Source organism: Antennarius striatus, chromosome 17 (genome assembly GCF_040054535.1).
Source record: "Antennarius striatus isolate MH-2024 chromosome 17, ASM4005453v1, whole genome shotgun sequence".
Classification (NCBI taxonomy): Eukaryota; Metazoa; Chordata; class Actinopteri; order Lophiiformes; family Antennariidae; genus Antennarius; species Antennarius striatus.
The window spans coordinates 1487654-1505461 of NC_090792.1; the positions used below are offsets into that span (position 1 = coordinate 1487654).

The window sequence follows — 17808 nt, forward strand, 5'->3', positions numbered from 1 at the left end:
AAAAAGACATTTCTAAAGAAACAACTTTCCCTGATTCCATTGGAGACTCCTGCTGCCATTCAACCTTCAGCCGTGGCTTAGGGGTCAGCAGGGCATCTCTCAGGGAGAGTTCCTGTTTCATGACAGTGGCTAATTCTCTGAAGAATTATGGACTTGGTGTGATGTATCAGATCTCTTTAATACACAGGGTTTTACTCTGTCAATAATAAAAACACTTCAGCTTTTATACCTGTTCATCAACAAATTGACATTTTCCACCACCTTGCCTGCTTAAAAGGGCCCTTTTAGGGTCAGTGACCTGCCCCCTCACAGTATGCCAGCTAAAGCTTTAATAAATACCTTCATTTCCCTCAGGCATACTGTCTCTCAAAACTCAAATACAAACATATCTCTCACACGTACCTTTATTGAACTTTAAACAGATTAAAGAAATGTAGAAAGGAGGCCTGAAACCCGTTTGTTTCCAACCTATCTGTGTTCACAGTAAAAGGTTGTGTAATAAAAACAAACAGCCATCATAATGGACAGTGATTCCACTTTTCCATAGTTCTGCTTGTGATTTATGTATGTGTTGGGCTCAAACACAACCTGGGACATCATGTTTTAGCAAAGGTTTGTTTTGCTTTGTGCGGGCTTGTGGTTCATAACTTTATGTTGTGACCTATATTCTTAAGGTCTAGCTACTTGCTCACAAGGCTACCTTTTTTCTGAATAGCTAGAGTATCTTCCTTATCTACTGCAGAAGACATCTTTCTCTTTTTTTTGGCTTTCCTGCTACATTAATTTCTCTCTTAACTTCATCCTTTAGGGTTCTCCTCCGGTCATGCTCTTCTGCCTTAAGCTTCTTAGAAAGTTCATGTTTCTCTTTCTTTGAGGCTTTTTCTGCTTTTTTGAACATCTTTTTGGTATAGTGACCTCCATCATTCCCCAAAGTCATTCTGTCAATTTTCTCCAGGAGTTCTTCAACCTGTTTCTCATCTTTCACTTGGTTGTTGAAGACGTGGTATCTTCCATGACATGTCTCAATTAGACCCTGCATGTCTTCGCTCTTTGCGATAAACTGTTCAATAGTTTGCTTCTTCAGTCTGTCTCCGTGTGTGAACAACACTAGTGAGTATTTTGCTGCTTCCTCACCAAAAATGCTTTGAATCATCCTCATCGTATCTTTTTCCTCCTGGGTGAATCTGCCAAGCTTTAAGACCAACAAGAAGACATGAGGGCCTGGAGCAGACAGAGAAATACACATCTTGATTCTCTTCAGCAGCTCGTCCTGGGTTAAGTCAGTGTCAAACAGCCCTGGAGTGTCAATGACGGTGACTTCTCGACCTCTGAATTCTCCCTCAACTCTCTTGCTTTCAGTTGTACAGGAAATAGAAGACTGTCGGGAAGAAAAAAGATCTCTCCCAAAGATGGTGTTTCCTGTTGAGCTCTTTCCTGATCCTGTCTTCCCCACCAAAACGATTCGGAGTTCATCACTCCTCTTCTCAGTGTGAAATCCTGTAAAACGGAGAAACGTTTTCAGTTTGAGCCTTGTTTTCTTCAAAACATTGAACTTTCCTGGAAGCTTTTACAACACATTTTATTTCTCTGAACATCTCAGGAGGTTCCCATGTGTTCCAGGATGCAGAATTTATGTTGATTAAAAGGCCTTTAAAACTGCTGTTATATACCTCGTCATCTATATACATTAGGAGTGATATCTGCATGGCCTTTTGATGAATAATTATAAAGACACTGACTCCATCTGGCCTATCTGCCCTTCTCTTTCTCTGCCTGTCTTTCTCTTACCCTGTCCTTATCTTCATTGTATTTCTTTTCCACCCAACCGGTCAAGGCGGATGGCCGCCCAAAAGAGTCTGGGTCCTGCCTGGACTTTCTTCCTCAATGAGGGAGTTTTTTCTCCGCCGCTGTCGCTTATGCTTGCTCTGGAGGGTTCTGTTGGGTTTCTCTGCCTGTTTGAAATGTCTGTTGACGTGATTAAGCACTTTATAAATAAAACTTGATGGATGGATGGACGGACGGAAACTGAACTCATAGTCAGCTGAGATAGTCTCCAACGTAACCCGTGAACCAGATTCGGATAAGCGGCCAATGACGAGATTATAACAGTCGTCTCAACTTTCAGAAGATGAATGAAAGGAAATACTTGCATTTATGTGACATTTTATAGTCAACCAGCCGCTCAAAGTACTCTATGACGTGTGCTATATTCACTCACCTACCACTCACATACAGTATCCATGTCCTGATAGTAAATAAAGAACTACATTCAATACAACCTCGTCTGAGTTTCAGCTAAAATGAAAGGAAAGGTGTACAAAACTGTGGTGAGACCAGCGATGTTGTTTGGTCTAGAGACAGTGTCACTGAGGAAAAGACAGGAGACAGAGCTGGAGGTAGCAGAGATGAAGATGCTGAGGTTCTCTCTGGGAGTGACCAGGATGGATAGGATCAGGAATGAGTACATCAGAGGGACAGCACATGTTAGAGGTTCTGGAGATAAAGTCAGAGAGGCCAGACTGAGATGGTTTGGACATGTCCAGAGGAGAGATAGTGAATATATTGGTAGAAGGATGCTGAGTTTTGAACTGCCAGGCAGGAGGCCTAGAGGAAGACCAAAGAGGAGATTTATGGATGTAGTGAAAGAGGACATGAAGGTAGTTGGTGTGAGAGAAGAGGATGCAGAAGACAGGGTTAGATGGAGGCAACTGTTTGCTGTGGTGACCCCTGAAGGGAAAAGACCACAGGAGAAGAAGAAGAAGAAGATTCAATGCATTCATTTTCCAAAAAGGAAAGTACTTGTTTTCAAATGTAGTATCTTCAAGGATTAGATGATATACCATTGATGTAGTCCTTCAGACAAGTCAGAAGGTAACGAGGCATACTCACATATGGTTGGTTTAGCTCAGGCTGACATTTATTGACAGTCAGGAAAATATACACCAAAGAAGCCAATCCTTCAATACAGTTGTCTCCTGACATTTCCTGTAATCTTACATTTAAATCCAGTGTAATATGTACAATAACCTTAGAAAGTAATTCCACGTAGACAGTTGTAATATATCAAGTACACAAGAAGAGAGGCTACAGTAACAACAAAAGTAGTACACTATATAAGCTATACATGTTTTACCATTGCTGTAACTTCATTCCAAATGTGTTTGTCTCAGGAATCTTTCCATCTGTCAGACACTCACAAAAAGTACCAAAGATTGTGAAACAGTAACATGAGGTCTCCTTCTCATTGCTTCAAAGTCAATTTGGTGAAAGTCTTATCAGTAACATTAATATCACAATAAGGTACCCATAAGACTGTTCTGCATGTGTTTGATTTGTTATGCCTTGTGTAGTAATTGATTTAGTTATCTATAGTCCTAGACTGGACTCACTGAAGTAAACTCAAATGCAGGTAAATCTAAAGGGAATTTAAAAAAAGCTTTAAAGACAAAACTCCTTCCCATCCTCCCACTTGGATGCCAATCTTCCTCCCCATTTACCCTGTGTGCATCATGGAATATCAAGATGAAAGTTTGGGCAGATACCATGGAAGAATTAATCAAGTTCTTTCACTTTTTTCCTTTACCATCACAGCATAGGACATTTGTGACATTTTTTTTATCAATTAAGCATGAACTACTTTTCTTGAAACTTGTTTGTTAACTGGATCTAGATTTGGGTTTAATTTATTGAAGAGTAACTGCTGGACTTTAAAGGAGGTCAGTGTACTATAAGCATCTTTGTTTTTGTTCCTGAAACCTTCCCTGGGCTACAGCTTGAGGAATCTTTCCAGGGAATGTAGCTTGTATGAAAGCTATGACTAAATAATGAAGGTAGTGAATACGTATTATATTCGTAAACCAGAGAGGATACTGCCCAGTGATGGAGAAATATAGTGTTGAAAGTTCCGCTGATGGAACTTCCCGCTTTTTAAAAGACAGGAAGTAATTACTTAATTGCCTGTCCATTTCAGGTATGCAGGTAATGCGTTCCAGGAACCACACACGATTAACGAATTCCATGATAGAATGATGAACTATTTATGTTATTATTTACGGTAATTTAAACATTCATGAACCCTCCACATACTGATATTAAACCACCTCCTATCTGTATTACCTTTTCCCACACTCTGATCGACCGTTTAATGCACTTTTGTGTCTCATATAAGTTCGAGACTCACGGAAAGTAACGTACTTCCGGATGCCGTCAGCCATTAGAATGCGCGTACGGTATCACGTGACTTCCTACCGTAACAACGTGATGAGGTGAAGTTGCAAGCGTTGGATGCGCGAATGCGCGAGGGCGCACTGTGCTATGCAGATAAAAAAAGTTATAATAGCTTTCTAAAATGAAAAATAAATGTGCGAAAAAGCAGATAACATTAGGTAATATATTACTGGAAAACAATCAAACATCATCATAATTATTCATAATGTTAATAATCACGTAGTGTGTGTGTGTGTGTGTGTGTGTGTGTGTGTGTGTTTGTGTGTGTGTGTGTGTGTGTGTGTGTGTGTGTGTGTGTGTGCTATCATTATTGAACATGGCAACGGTCAGAGACTAAGACTGATGCAATACCAGCGGTAGCTCCTATAGCTGCACCAATTGCAGCTCCAGCTGCCAGTCCAATGGGACCTCCAACAGCCCCAACAACTAATCCAACACCTGCACCAATACCTGTTGATACAAGTATTATATTAGATTTAATAAATGCATTTGATTTTTCAGCTTTAGTTCTAGCTGCATCCTCATATCTCACAATGACCTCCTTCTCCACTCTGTGGAAGGTCCCCCCCTGTTGATATTTGGCTCTCAGATCTTTCAATTCTTTCTGCCTCATTGCATTCATCTCCTTTAGCAGTCGCTCTTTCTCCTTCTCTATGGCTGCCTCTGCTCTCATGAACATTTCATTTGTGTAGTGCTTCCCATCATTAGCCATCGTCATCTTGTCAATTTTGTTTAGTAGCTCACTGGTTTGTTCAGGATCCTTTATTTCATTGTTGAAGACATGGTATCGATTGTGGCACTTCCTAATAAAGGCTGTCATGTCAGAACTCTCAGATATGTAGCTTTCTATTGTCTGGTTCTTCAGTTGATCCCCATGTGTGAACAACACCATTGTGTAATTGGATGCATCATCTCCAAATGTAGTCTGTATCATCTTGATGGTTTCTTTCTCCTCCTGGGTGAATCGACCCAGTTGGAGGACTACCAGGAAGGCATGAGGACCAGGAGAAGACAGAGAGATGCACATCTTAATCCGCATCAACACTTCTGCTTGTGTGAAATTAGTATCAAACAACCCTGGAGTGTCGATAACAGCGACAGGACGATCACCAACATGTCCTTTGGCTTTTTGGCATTCCGACGTCAGGGAAGTTGGAGACAGCTCTGACTCAAAGGCTTCTCTGCCAAGGATGGTGTTTCCTGCAGCACTCTTCCCTACTCCTGTCTTCCCAACAAGAACAATCCTCCTTTCAAATGGATCTGTGGCAAATACATAAATACACCTTTCAACATGTATTACTGTGTTTCACACTTCATGTGGGGGAAAAAAAGTGTCACATAACTACATTTTTGAAGGCGAGTGATCTGAGATAATTAGCATGATAAACTATGTGTAATCACACTCGGGTCATCAGAATTTGATAAATGAAACCACACATCCAGAGCAGACAATCCATGGACAAACACACATTATGCCTACAAAGACAGTCAGAATCAAAGAGAAATGACTCAAACTAAAGGTTAACACTCTTCTCCAAAAGCTTGACGTTGTAATCCACAGCAGGTGATCATCGAGGGCAGTGAGGTGGAGGTGGTAGGAAACTATAAGTACCTGGGACTGCAGCTAGAAAGCAGACTGGACTGGCCTCTCAACTCGGACTGTGTGTACAAGAAGGGGCAGAGCAGGATGTACTTCCTGAGGAGGCTGGACTCCTTCAACATCTGTCTTGAGCTCCTTCTCATGTTCAATTAGTCCGTAGTCTCCAGTGTGCTGTCATACGCCATTGTGTGTTGGGGTGGTGGGGCCAGGAAAAGAGATATGGACCGTCTGAACAGACTCATCCGCAAAGCAGACTCAGTGGTCGGGCTGAGCCTGGACTCTGTGGGGACACTTCTGGAGAGCAGGACCCTGTCCTAAGTCAGTGCTGTCCTGAACAACACCAGCCCCTTCCCCCCTGCACACCACCTTCTCGCAGCAGAGGAGCACCTTCAGCGGCAGACTGCTGTCACACAGCGCCTCCACAGAGAGGCTGAGGTCCTCCTTTGTGCCCCGTGTCATCAAGGGTTACAATGACTCTGTCAGGGGGAGCGGGGGGGGGTGGCGTGGTCAGCACGCGGTTGAATGGAGGGGAGGAGATGGGATGTCAGCCTGTGCTGCAGTGTAGTGGGGCCAAGGAGTTGTGATGTTGTGACATTAGACAGTGACATGCCTTACAATGTAAGAAGGGTGTACCTTACCCACCATGTGGGCCTCCTGCTATCTTCACTTTCACTTTTTATTCCATTTTATACTGTTTATATTATAGTTTAGTATATGTCCTGTTAGTGCTTTATGTGTCTTTTAGTGTAGTGTATGTCTTGTGGTATGTCCTGGGGCAATTTCCTCCAGGATTAATAAAGTATCTATCTATCTATCTATCTATCTATCTATCTATCTATCTATCTATCTATCTATCTATCTATCTATCTATCTATCTATCTATCTATCTATCTATCTATCTATCTAAGCATACATGAACACGTAATCTATACCTCATATTGTTTTATTGAACCCTGTCTCACAATATAGCCCTTTTTTTGTTTCCAGTGGCCCTAATCCTCCTATGTAAATCATGCAGACAAATATATATATAGAGTGTACTATCCAGCTGCTCTATATTGTGAGACAGAAGCCAGAATTCTGACTTAGATCTCAGAACCCGCTGAAGCAGTGGTTCAAAAACAACCCCTACCAAGTGTGTGGTGTCATTCAGAGTGCCGTGTCAAAGGCAACGTCACAAACTGGTCCTACTCTCTAGCATTCCTGTTCTTGTGATTACGTTGTGCTGGTTTTGCTTGTTTTCCCACACCCCACAGACGAAGAGTACTGCAGGGAGGGCGAGTTTTGCAAATTTACTCAGTGTTTATGAAGATGAACAATTTGGCAGGAAAACAATTATCATGGTGTCACAAAGATGGCAGAAGTAAAGGAAAAGCTACTGTTCAACTATAAATCGATCCATTCACATGTTTTAACAGCATTAAACAACTTAACAGTCTATACTTCTGACTATGAAACTGGGTATATACAGGATGGTGCACTCCATCTAGTCACAAGACACCAATCATAGGGTCTGAAGATGATTTTAAGAGATTAAAAATAGTCAATTTTGTCTTGTTTAAATTAATACAGTAATCCCTCGCGCATTCGCGCATCAACACACACGACTTTTTACAGATTTTTAGTGGGTAGTCACATGATACCTACTAATGAGGGCGCAATGTATAACCATAAAAGTACAGTTCTATAATCTGGAAGCTGTTTTCTTTTCCTTAGTCCCGTCAGTCATCTACTTAGACTCTATTAGAAAACAATAATTCTATGAATCAATACAGTGTATCAAAAACTACTGTGATATCACTAATTGTTATAACAGCTAATGTTAGCTTCTTACGTCATTGCAATAGAAAATATTATTCTTCGATCATGTTACAGATACATGTTAAAGGGATTTTGATAGTAACCCGGACCGTGAACACATTTAATGTAGCCTGAAAGTAAAATATGCTGAATGTAACCAAGCTATTGATGTAACGTAACGTAATGTGCCAAAGCAGTCATGGCTTACCTGCCTATTCATGTATCACTCATGGAAGACTTTCAGGAATGTGGCAGAAATATGTCGTCAAGTGAACAAAATGATTTATAAGCTGGCTTATAGAACAATAGAAAATATTAATGTCATACGGCACAAAAAATCATCGTTAGTGTCATAAGTCAATACGGAATTGGCTGACAACCCCCTACAAAATACAAATTCGAGGTTCAAGTGTAACACATGTAAATCTAAATTGACATATTACATTATTACATTACATTATTTACACATTAAAGTGGAAGGATGGTCAAATATAATACGAGAACAATAAATAGATGATGTGTTACCTGGACTGAAAGCCTTATTCATGTTGAACGGACTAAGCTGTTGCTATTGTTCAAACAAATGCCTTGTGATTTGTACTTCCTAACATGTTACTTTACTTTTCTTATACTCTCATGGGCGTTCCCTGACTCTGCTAAACTGGCTTTTTGGAATGTTCAAAGAAGGAAGTATAAAATACTTATTACTTGTTCCAAAAGTATTTCATAAAATAAACTGTCTAATAATTTGATTGTCTTCTAAATCCAAGTTTGCTATCTAAATTCCACTTGTTTGCAACAGAGAGGATTCAGAGAGGAGTCTAAACCAAGGAAATAAAGAGCAGAGGGCTAGGGTTAGGATGCTATGAGATAGACTCACAAACTAAGAAATGAATGTGGAAGCATTTTTATTCATATGTTCCTGTCAGCAAATCATTATAATCATGTTTAATCATTTTCAGTATATAAATAAACATATTCAATAATTAATTTTTTGTTTCACAAATCTTTCACAGCATTCGGATTACATACCCAATCTTCAGTAGATAGTTACTAAGGATTGGGTGTGATCAGCTATGGAAAATTGCCATCTTTGTGAGTCACAATCAAGAGCCAGTAAACAGGTTTTATATATAGATTTTTATGTGCTCATTGTGACAGAACCAACCCTGCTTTCTCTGGGGTTTGGGTCCTATAACCAGCAGCAAGCTCTGGGATCCTGAGTTGGCTGCGGAGAGGAGGGGATAGCCACCATGGCACGCCCTCGGAATCTCAGCTCCAGTTTTTTGCCTGGCCCAGAACCTGTTCCTGCTCCAAACCCAGCTTTCAAGTCGGACCCCAGCCTGCTTCCGAGTCGGCACCCCAGCCTGCTTCCGAGTTGGCACCCTAGCCTGTCTCTGCACCCAGACCCCAGCCGGTTACCACACCTGGATCCCAGACGGTTCCTGAACTGTTCCCGACCCTGGGCCTGAACTCCATTTGGTCCAGGACCCCAATCCTGGTGATCTGCTGTGCTGGGGTGTAGCAGGATTTGAGACAGAACTTGTGACCGGTGCCTCTTCTCCACACTTGTTGCTTGTCTCCATATCTAGACTTGATCAGTCTGATTAGCCTGAGGCTTTTTAAGCCGGGTTCTGTCTTGGGTCTGTGCCAGATTATTTTGTACCGCTGCCTACGTCTTGTTTTGATCCTTGCCTGTGCCTAAAGTTTGGTTTTCCGATTAAACCATGGATAAAAGCTTCTCCACCCTTGTCCCGCCTTTGGGTCACAATCCGGCTCGTTGTGACATATATGGGCGACCAAAACATCTGAAAAGTGACTTATGTGCGGAATGATGCACAGACGAATGCCTCTTCACAGTTCTCGGTCAGATGACAGATTACCAGCCGTTATCCCAAAACTTAAGCCCACAAGCAAAAATGAGTCGAAACAAACATTTTTGGCCAGCTTCTTTAGAAAGGGGAAAAGGTCCAATGAGGAGACAGAAGAGCCTAGGATTTCCAAGAACATAAAATCTGCATTTAAAGGGCAACATCATGAGTCCTACTTGGAATAAGGTTTATCCCTACAGATGAATCACATGCGCCAAGCCCGCTCTGTGTAATATGTGGCGACAAACCATGAGTCAATGAAGCCTTCAAAGCTGCTTTGGTTCCTCTTTGGGCTAACACCATCACTAAGCATATTGAGAATATCATAGAAGATATTAAGAAGCAGTTGGAGAAGATAAATGAGTCACCGTAGTACGCAATCCAGGTTGACAAATCTACAATCTACTGATGTTGATAACAAGGCAACACAACTTGTTTACGTGTGATGTATATATCAGGAGGATATTTTATGTGCACTATTTTTGCCAACCAACACCACAGCTGCAGAACTATTCAAGTCTGTCTATCAGGGGACTAAATGAGTATTTCTCCTACGTTGAATGCACTGACTGTAAGTCACTACATTACCAAAATAAACCCCAGTCACTTGAATCGACTTTTTTTTATCATAGTTGTTTCTTATTAGAAAGGATTTTAAAATAAATGTTGATGTTTACATTTGACATAAGACCCCGTCACCAGGACGGCTGCGTCATTAACGATTATCGTGGCGCAAAAAAGGGTGGGGACCGCATCTGTAGACGACAGGTGAACACCAACCACATCCAATTGTCTCGCTAGTGGCGATGCCCCATGTGGCGAAACTGAGGAATTGACTCCAGATAGAATCATCCATCAAATAACTGAAAAGGGCTCCTCACAAAAACAAAGGAATTAAAACACTTAATGTGACAATACATTCATGGGTGAGACATCCATAAATAAGTGTTTAACTATATGACAATGGACAGAAAGTAGACTGCTGTAAACAAAGTTGTACATCCTAACTTAATAATGATATCTGAAGTACACATTCTCAAGCAGAATTTTTATTTGCAGGTTGGAACATAAAGAAACAATTAACACTTAAAACAAACAATTTCAAAGGTACAGCTGTAGTTAGCAAACTATTAGCTATTTCTCTTCTGGGGCAACCTCCAAAAGTATCTGCAGGTACTGAGTTGGCTTAGTCAAAAGTCCTGAACAGAGGTGATAATGTATGAAGGGTATATAGATGATAGCACCACTTAAGATAAGAGAGATCACATAGAGATATTCAGTCTGAGGATTGTCTATGATGGGTGCTAGAACAAGCAATATCGCAGCAATGACAACTATTATGGGGACTAAAATGGGGACCTGTGGAGAGAAGAACACATTAGACAAGTTGATTCGCATTGTGCTTATTTTGTAGTGTGTTTCACACTGACCTTATATGATTTGTGGAGGTTTGGCTTCTTGATCTTCAGGTAGAGAAGTCCAGAGATGGTTATACCATAGAAAAACCAGGCAGTAAAACTAACAACCACAAAGAAGTGTCGGATAAGTACAAACAGGCTATCTATCCTTTGTTTAAGCAATTAAAGAGAAATGAAGCTCAAAATGCACAGTGCAGGCCCAGCATTCACCTGAAGTAGTTAACAATACTCTGTAAATCTCCAGGGATCAACACCAGCAGAGAGACGAGAGCAGTGAACAACAGCGCCGGGGATGGTGTCAGTCTCTCGACATGAACCATGGAGAGTATATCTGGCTGTAGAAGAAACATCAGTCTTCTGAAATGCTTTGACCACCTTGTAGTGGAAAATCAGACAAACAGTATATTTTGAGAGGCTCTTACCATGTGTCCTTCTCTGGCAGCAACAAAACACATGCGGCCTCCGGAGAAAAATGTTCCATTCAATGTACCAACAGCAGACAATGCTGCAGCCACTGACATGATCCAGCCCCAGTTTCCAAAGACCTTGTTTCTGTTTAAAAAAAAAGAAAAGAAGGTTCCTAGTGTCACATAGCATGATTGGCTTTCAAAAACCCCAAAAAGAGCGTGGTATATCATGGGGTTTGTTTAGGGTTAGAGGTCTTGTACTGTAATTCCTATATTCCAGTGACATTATTATTCCTATTCCCAGAAAGCTATAAGTGAGCCTCATCTGTGAGTTCTGTCCTAGGATGCCTCCTGGCCTCAGTGGAGGAAGTGGGAGAGACAAGGATAATGGCCAAGTTGTCATCTATGACGGAGAACAATTCCCGTCATGGATGACAACTTCACAATATGTGAAGGGATGCTATCGCAGGTCTTTCCTTCCTGCAGCTGTCAGACTGTATAACTAGCACCTCTCCCAGTTGACCACAAACTGACAACCACTTAGGCAATCTGGATGACAATCTATTCTTTCATCATCTCTAAATGCTGCTGCTGTGATCATGAAAATTTCCCCATTTTAGGATGAATAACGGATTATCTTATTTTATCTTATCTCAAAAAATAATTACATTCTGAACCTGTACCTAATTATAGAAGAACTTTTGATATTAAAGTGATTTGATAACTACTTTAAAAAGGCAATGAAGTTTTGTCTCTATATTTATATTTTGGATTCTGCTTGTTTATGATAATAGTACTAGATATTAGATATCTCATTTTAGATATGAACAAGTTTAATCTAAAAAAGGACAAACACACCTTTTGGCAGGGAACCATTAATGTAAGAACCTGTAAATGTGAAAGTATTGTAAACTGGCAGACTGTGTGACACAATGCATATGAAATGTCTGCAAGCGGTTTGTCAACGGACTGAACGAGAGTGAAGGTGAAATAAAGGTGAAGATGAAATCCTGAAAGGATGGTGTGTAGCACGCAGTGGAGTGAAAGATGTTCAGGCAAGAGTGACTGTGGTCTCGGCTCCACATGTCACACTGGTCGATGTCCAACACATCTTTGAAGGTAGATTAACATTGGTGACGGTCAAGATAAATGGCTTCAAACTGGCAATTTACAGCGTCTATTGCCCAACGGAGGCAACTGATAAGTAGCACCAAAGAAGCTTTCTACCGAACCCTTGGTAAAGCTATTCTCAAGGTCAAAACAAACCATCCATCATATAAAGTTAATGCTGCTGGCAATTTCATGTCACCATTGGTCATGAGTATGATCCTTCTAGCTGGAAATAAGTTGGCCCCTATCAAGATCAAAATCAAACAAGCTTTAGTGGCTCAAACCTCATTGAAACAGCAGAAGACACGTCCCTGTAAAATTATTAATACCATAATTGAGGCAAAATCAGATGAACATAGATGGCCAGATTGTTCTGTCATGACTTGACCAAGACTGGTGGGGAATCCAAAAGCATGACAGAAAAGCAGGTGGGTCAAGGCTCTCAAAAAGTTTAATTTGACAAGCAGGGTTCTGGTGCCGGCTAAATCAAACCAACAACCAGACGAATCAGATGAACGTCAGGCGAACGGGCAGAATACAGGAATCAGGCTGGGTCAGGTACAAGAGTAATTAGTCCAGGTAGACAAGGGGGACAGCAAAAGGCAGGGTCTGGGGAGCAAGCAGAATCAAAGCAGGGTCAAACATCAATTAAGATACACAGGCTGGAGAGTCAGGGCGAAGACAAATATCTGGCAGAGGATCTATGGAGGATTGTAGCTAATTAGGGTATGGCTGCAGGTGAGTGAGGAGAAGGCAAGTGCAGGTAATGAACTGATTGCAAGTGGGGCAGGACAGGGCAGGATCTGAAATGACACGATATACAGTAGTAGAAACGTCAAAACAAGCAAGATACTTAATGCCAAGAGGTGTGACAAAAATTCGATGAATTTTTGGTCTGTTTAGCATTTTCAATACTTTTTTTATAAGCAGTTTTTAGATAGGAGAAAGCAATTCCAACAGTCTGGGCCCATCTGCCAGAATGTGACATCATCACCAGGCACTCTCCTACCCCCAGGTTACTGCTACTGCAGGGGAGGACATGAGCTCTTTCGGAGTCATCACTGTCAGGTAGCTCACATTCACCAACAGATATAGGCCAGTCACCAGGGAAACACCTATGACCACAGCCCTGAGGAGGTTGACCTGTAAGACAAACAGCGTGTTAGTGTTCTAGTCAATATGTGAAAATGTGGAGCAAAACTAAATATACCTGGGTGTCAAAATACAGCAGCAGGATGAGCATGCGTGGTCCTCACTACATTGATTTAAATAATGTTATGTTTCTTTGAAAATGATAATAATAAATTCAAATATGTTTCAAATATGAATGGAATGTTTTATACTATTCAATTTACAAGATCATGGCTTTGTGCCTTTACGAAAACTATTTGAAGTTAATTCCCCAAGAAAATATTTTAAAAGTATGAAACTGTGACACAATAAACAATTAACAATAAATTCTGACATTTGTATGAATTAATTGCTGCATTAATATGCAACACTGTACAAATACACAAACGCCTCTGTGGGATCATGTGAGCTTGTTTCTATCACATTCAAATAAACCACAATAATGATTTCCACCCTTTCCTACTCATTTCAACCATGACTGAAGTAAACATAATTACTATCCTGTATTTGTTTTAGAAGTGGCATATATTGTATCACCATGTCATGGTTCACAACAGTATCTGCTATAATGTCAGACTTCATGTGGTCTTTTCTTGTTTCCTGTCGGTGCGTCATCTGCAGAGGTTCAAACACACGTCTGGTCCATTAACGGCAATGATAAGAAGACTATTTAGTGTGGACACATTCAATCTCTTACACTCAGCAGGAAAGATATGATTCCCCAGAGGTACAGAAATAAACCCGACTCAACTGCACCCAAAAAACCGTACCTTGGTCCTGCATTTCTGAAAAATTCAATTTTTAAAAAATATTTTTAGATAGATCTGCATTCCTGACGGAACAAAGCTCAGGAAACTCAGGACTCTCCAGGTGAGCCTGGGTATCTTTCAGACATCAATAAATCTGATCCAGTCATACTTCTTGAGACAAGTTAATCTACGTTTCGTCATCATCTTCTTCCTGGACTCTAGCAACACAGATTAGAACATATAACATAAAGACACTCTAGTTGCTGTTCACTCTTCCTAATCGAACGCCCAGATTAAAGTAAAAGTATAAAACTTTGAACTGGTAGAACATTTTCTAACAAGAGGCGCTGGCAACCATCCAATCTGTTTCACTTAAAGTTGGTACGAAGTCCATTCAAAGTTCATTTCAGGCTTACATTTTAACTACTCATAAACTATCTGGACATGATTATTCACGTTTGAGGCAATTATAACTGTGTAATAAAGCAATAACTGTTCGTTTGCATTTCTCAAGCACATTTATGAGTTGCAAAGTTTGAGACAACAAGGTGATCGAAGAGAGAACTCTTGATGTGGAAGCAGATGGGATGCTTGTGTGTGTGTGTGTGTGTGTGTGTGTGTGTGTGTGTGTGTGTGTGTGTGTGTGTGTGTGTGTGTGTGTGTGTGTGTGTGTGTGTGTGTGTTTTAATGATTGATGACTGCACAACAAAGTACTTTAAAATACAATAAGAAATATTCAAATACATGCAGGGTGGCAGTAGCTCAATCCAATGGGTCTTGGGCTGGGGGATAAATGAAGGATTTTATTATTATTATTATTATTATTATTATTATTATTACAGGTATTATTATTACATGATCTTTAATGAAATTCCATGTTTGGTAGATTGCACAATTGGTACAATCTGTAGGTAAACAATCTCTAACTTAGTGTTTATGAAATATTCTTGCAAAAAACAGTAATACTTTCAATATATCTCTTTTGACAATTAATTCTTACTTGTGGATTTTTCAACTCTTCGGTTATATAATTCAGAGTGTTCCAGCCGCCATAGGACCACAAGCCCTGATAGAAAGCAATGCCAAACTGGCTGATGCCAAAATTTGTTCCCTCAAATGAGTTATGAAAGTTTTCGGTGTTGCCCAGGAACAGCATCACAACACCTCCCATTACAATCACTGTCAGTGCCAGCAATTTCATTGCCATGGAAACCATTTGGACGATGGTAGCCAGCCGAACGCTGAGACAGTTAACTGCAGTGAACACTACTATACACCCAGCAGCTATGCACTTTATCAATACTGGAGGAGGGACGCAATCACCATAAAAAGGTGCCAGAACATTTTCAGCAATAGCCAGAGCAACTCCAGTGGCACTGGCAGGCCTCACGATAGCAGTGTAGCTGAAGGTGAACATGAATGCTACCACATTTCCTGATGTTTTCAGAATGTAGTTAAACTCTCCTCCAGACTCTGGTATGGTTGCCCCCAGTTCAGCGTAGCAGAGGCCCGCCAGAATGGCCAGCAATCCACAGGAAGCCCATATGAAAAAGCTGGCACCAGGGCTGCCGACAGCAGATAACACAAACTGGGGGGTTATAAAAATCCCAGATCCTATCATGGTTCCAGCGATGAAAGACACAGCTCCTATAAGCCCCACTTCCCTTTTCAGATTCAAACTTTGTTGATCACTCTGCATTGTTTTGAAGCTGCTCCTCAAATGCATTCAAAATGCACACTAGCAGTGGGTCTGGTATGACCTGGGAGGAGGAAGGCAGACTGGGAGTGGTTCAACGTATATCAGCGTTATCAGTTATATCAGAGCAAGGTAAAAGAAGGACAGTTCTAGACTGACTGTTCCAGAGAGAGGAAGATAAAAAGAGATTTTTTTGATTTTTGAAAAAACATTAGTCACTTTTTTCCTTATAGTACCGCTAAAAAGGAAGAAAGTATCACTTTAAAATAAATAGATATATTAAAATGAGCCTAGATTACCAGAAATCCACCATTATTCTGAACCTGATTATCTTTTTGCACAGAAAAACCACATCAATGGTCAGGTCCTCCTCCACCTTCCTTCTCCTGGTCACATACACCGCCATCTTGGCTTGTCCTAAAACAAAGTTTAAAACCTGACTCAAATAATTCCTCCACGGAGTGTCAGTCCGATCCTCAGTTTGATTTTATTCAATGTTTTTACCATCAGCCTGTAGTTTCCCTGAAGCCTCCTCCAGGGTAGCAGAAGGTCTAGGCTCCATTTAAGGTCCAGAACAGTCTTTTTTAATCCGGTGCCAGTAAGAAGGCAGGAAATGAGTACTCACTGTGTGGCGGAAAGTTCCCCTACTTAAAACCTTTTAAAAGCAGGCACTTGTGTCCTGTTAGTCTCTGCCTCCAGTGGTCCAGTGGTTGTTGTGTGACCCTCGTGGATCTTAATTCCAGCCGAGCAGCCAATCCAGCAGGGTCTTTAAGCTGAGGTCCAACCAGCTCTACCACCTGTCCCAGTGTGAGGACTCCTGTAACCTGCAGCCTTCTGGACAGCGATGTACCTCCCCAGCCGGGATCACCCAGGATGGACCCCCATAGGACGGGTTCTCGCAGAACCCATCCTATGGGGGTTCATGAACAATGAACTCGCCTGCTTCTGTCTTTGCTTTGTCAGCAGTTTCCAGACACTGAAAACACTTTTATAAAAACCAGGCAGAGATGATGTGCTCACAATACTGGTGTTCATTAAAAACGAGTTAAAATCCACCCCCAGGTTGTTAAAATATTTCAGAATGCACTGGGCCAGAGGTCTCCACAGTGTGTCTTTTGGTCTAGTTAAAAGTTTTTGAAGGAACTGAAGCCAGAAAGCAGCCCTCCTACTGCCCCCCCCCCCCCCCCCCAGGAAATAAGAAGTCACTCAGTGGAACCCAATGCATTTTGTCCCTAAAGAAATCTGTTGAAACCCTCTGTACCTGAGACAGGAGAGAGACTGGGGGGGTCGACACAGGGCAGCCAGTGCCACAGGGTAGACGAGATGAGACCTTTGACCTTCTTTGACCTTCTTAAGGACCTTGTCCCAGTTTTTCCTCGTGTAGGTCTCATCACCATGGAACATTCCCAGGTACTTCAGGCCTCCCCTTATCCAGACTAGACTACCTGGGAGCCTGAGCTGATCCTCCAGCCCCTCCCCTAACACAACAGCCTCACTCTTCCCCCAGTTCACCTTCGCAGAAGGAATCAAAATCATTAACAGCTACAGTTAAACTATCTGTGTCTTGCTGTGTATTTACTAAAACAATGAGTTCATCAGCGTACTTTGAAGGTAGGTCAAACTGAGGGAATCGAACACCTTGGACATTGTGTCTCAGTTTATTGAGCAGAGGCTCAATGGCTACAGAGTAGAGCATCCCAGAGAGAGAGCACCCCTGCCTTATGAATGCTAAACGGAGAACTCGGACCACCATTTTTTTTCAGTACACTCACAATGTCACTGTAGGGAATTCGTATCAG

At 41.4% G+C, this 17808-nt stretch overlaps 2 protein-coding genes across 2 annotated transcripts; both read right to left on the minus strand.

Moving 5' to 3' along the window:
* Positions 1-122: 122 nt before the first annotated feature.
* Positions 123-8601, minus strand: LOC137610490 (GTPase IMAP family member 7-like). The gene is made up of 3 exons (XM_068338059.1): positions 8153-8601; positions 4972-5487; positions 123-1497 (listed from the first exon to the last, which is right to left on the minus strand). Exons 1-3 carry the CDS (start codon positions 8172-8174, stop codon positions 734-736), a joined length of 1302 nt encoding a protein of 433 aa, XP_068194160.1. The 5' UTR covers positions 8175-8601; the 3' UTR covers positions 123-733.
* A 1958-nt stretch (positions 8602-10559) lies between these two features.
* Positions 10560-16415, minus strand: LOC137610629 (b(0,+)-type amino acid transporter 1-like). Its single transcript, XM_068338314.1, has 7 exons — positions 16309-16415; positions 15314-16028; positions 13443-13576; positions 11339-11468; positions 11127-11251; positions 10929-11016; positions 10560-10857 (listed from the first exon to the last, which is right to left on the minus strand). Exons 1-7 carry the CDS (start codon positions 16413-16415, stop codon positions 10633-10635), a joined length of 1524 nt encoding a protein of 507 aa, XP_068194415.1. The 3' UTR covers positions 10560-10632.
* Between the last annotated feature and the right edge of the window lie 1393 nt (positions 16416-17808).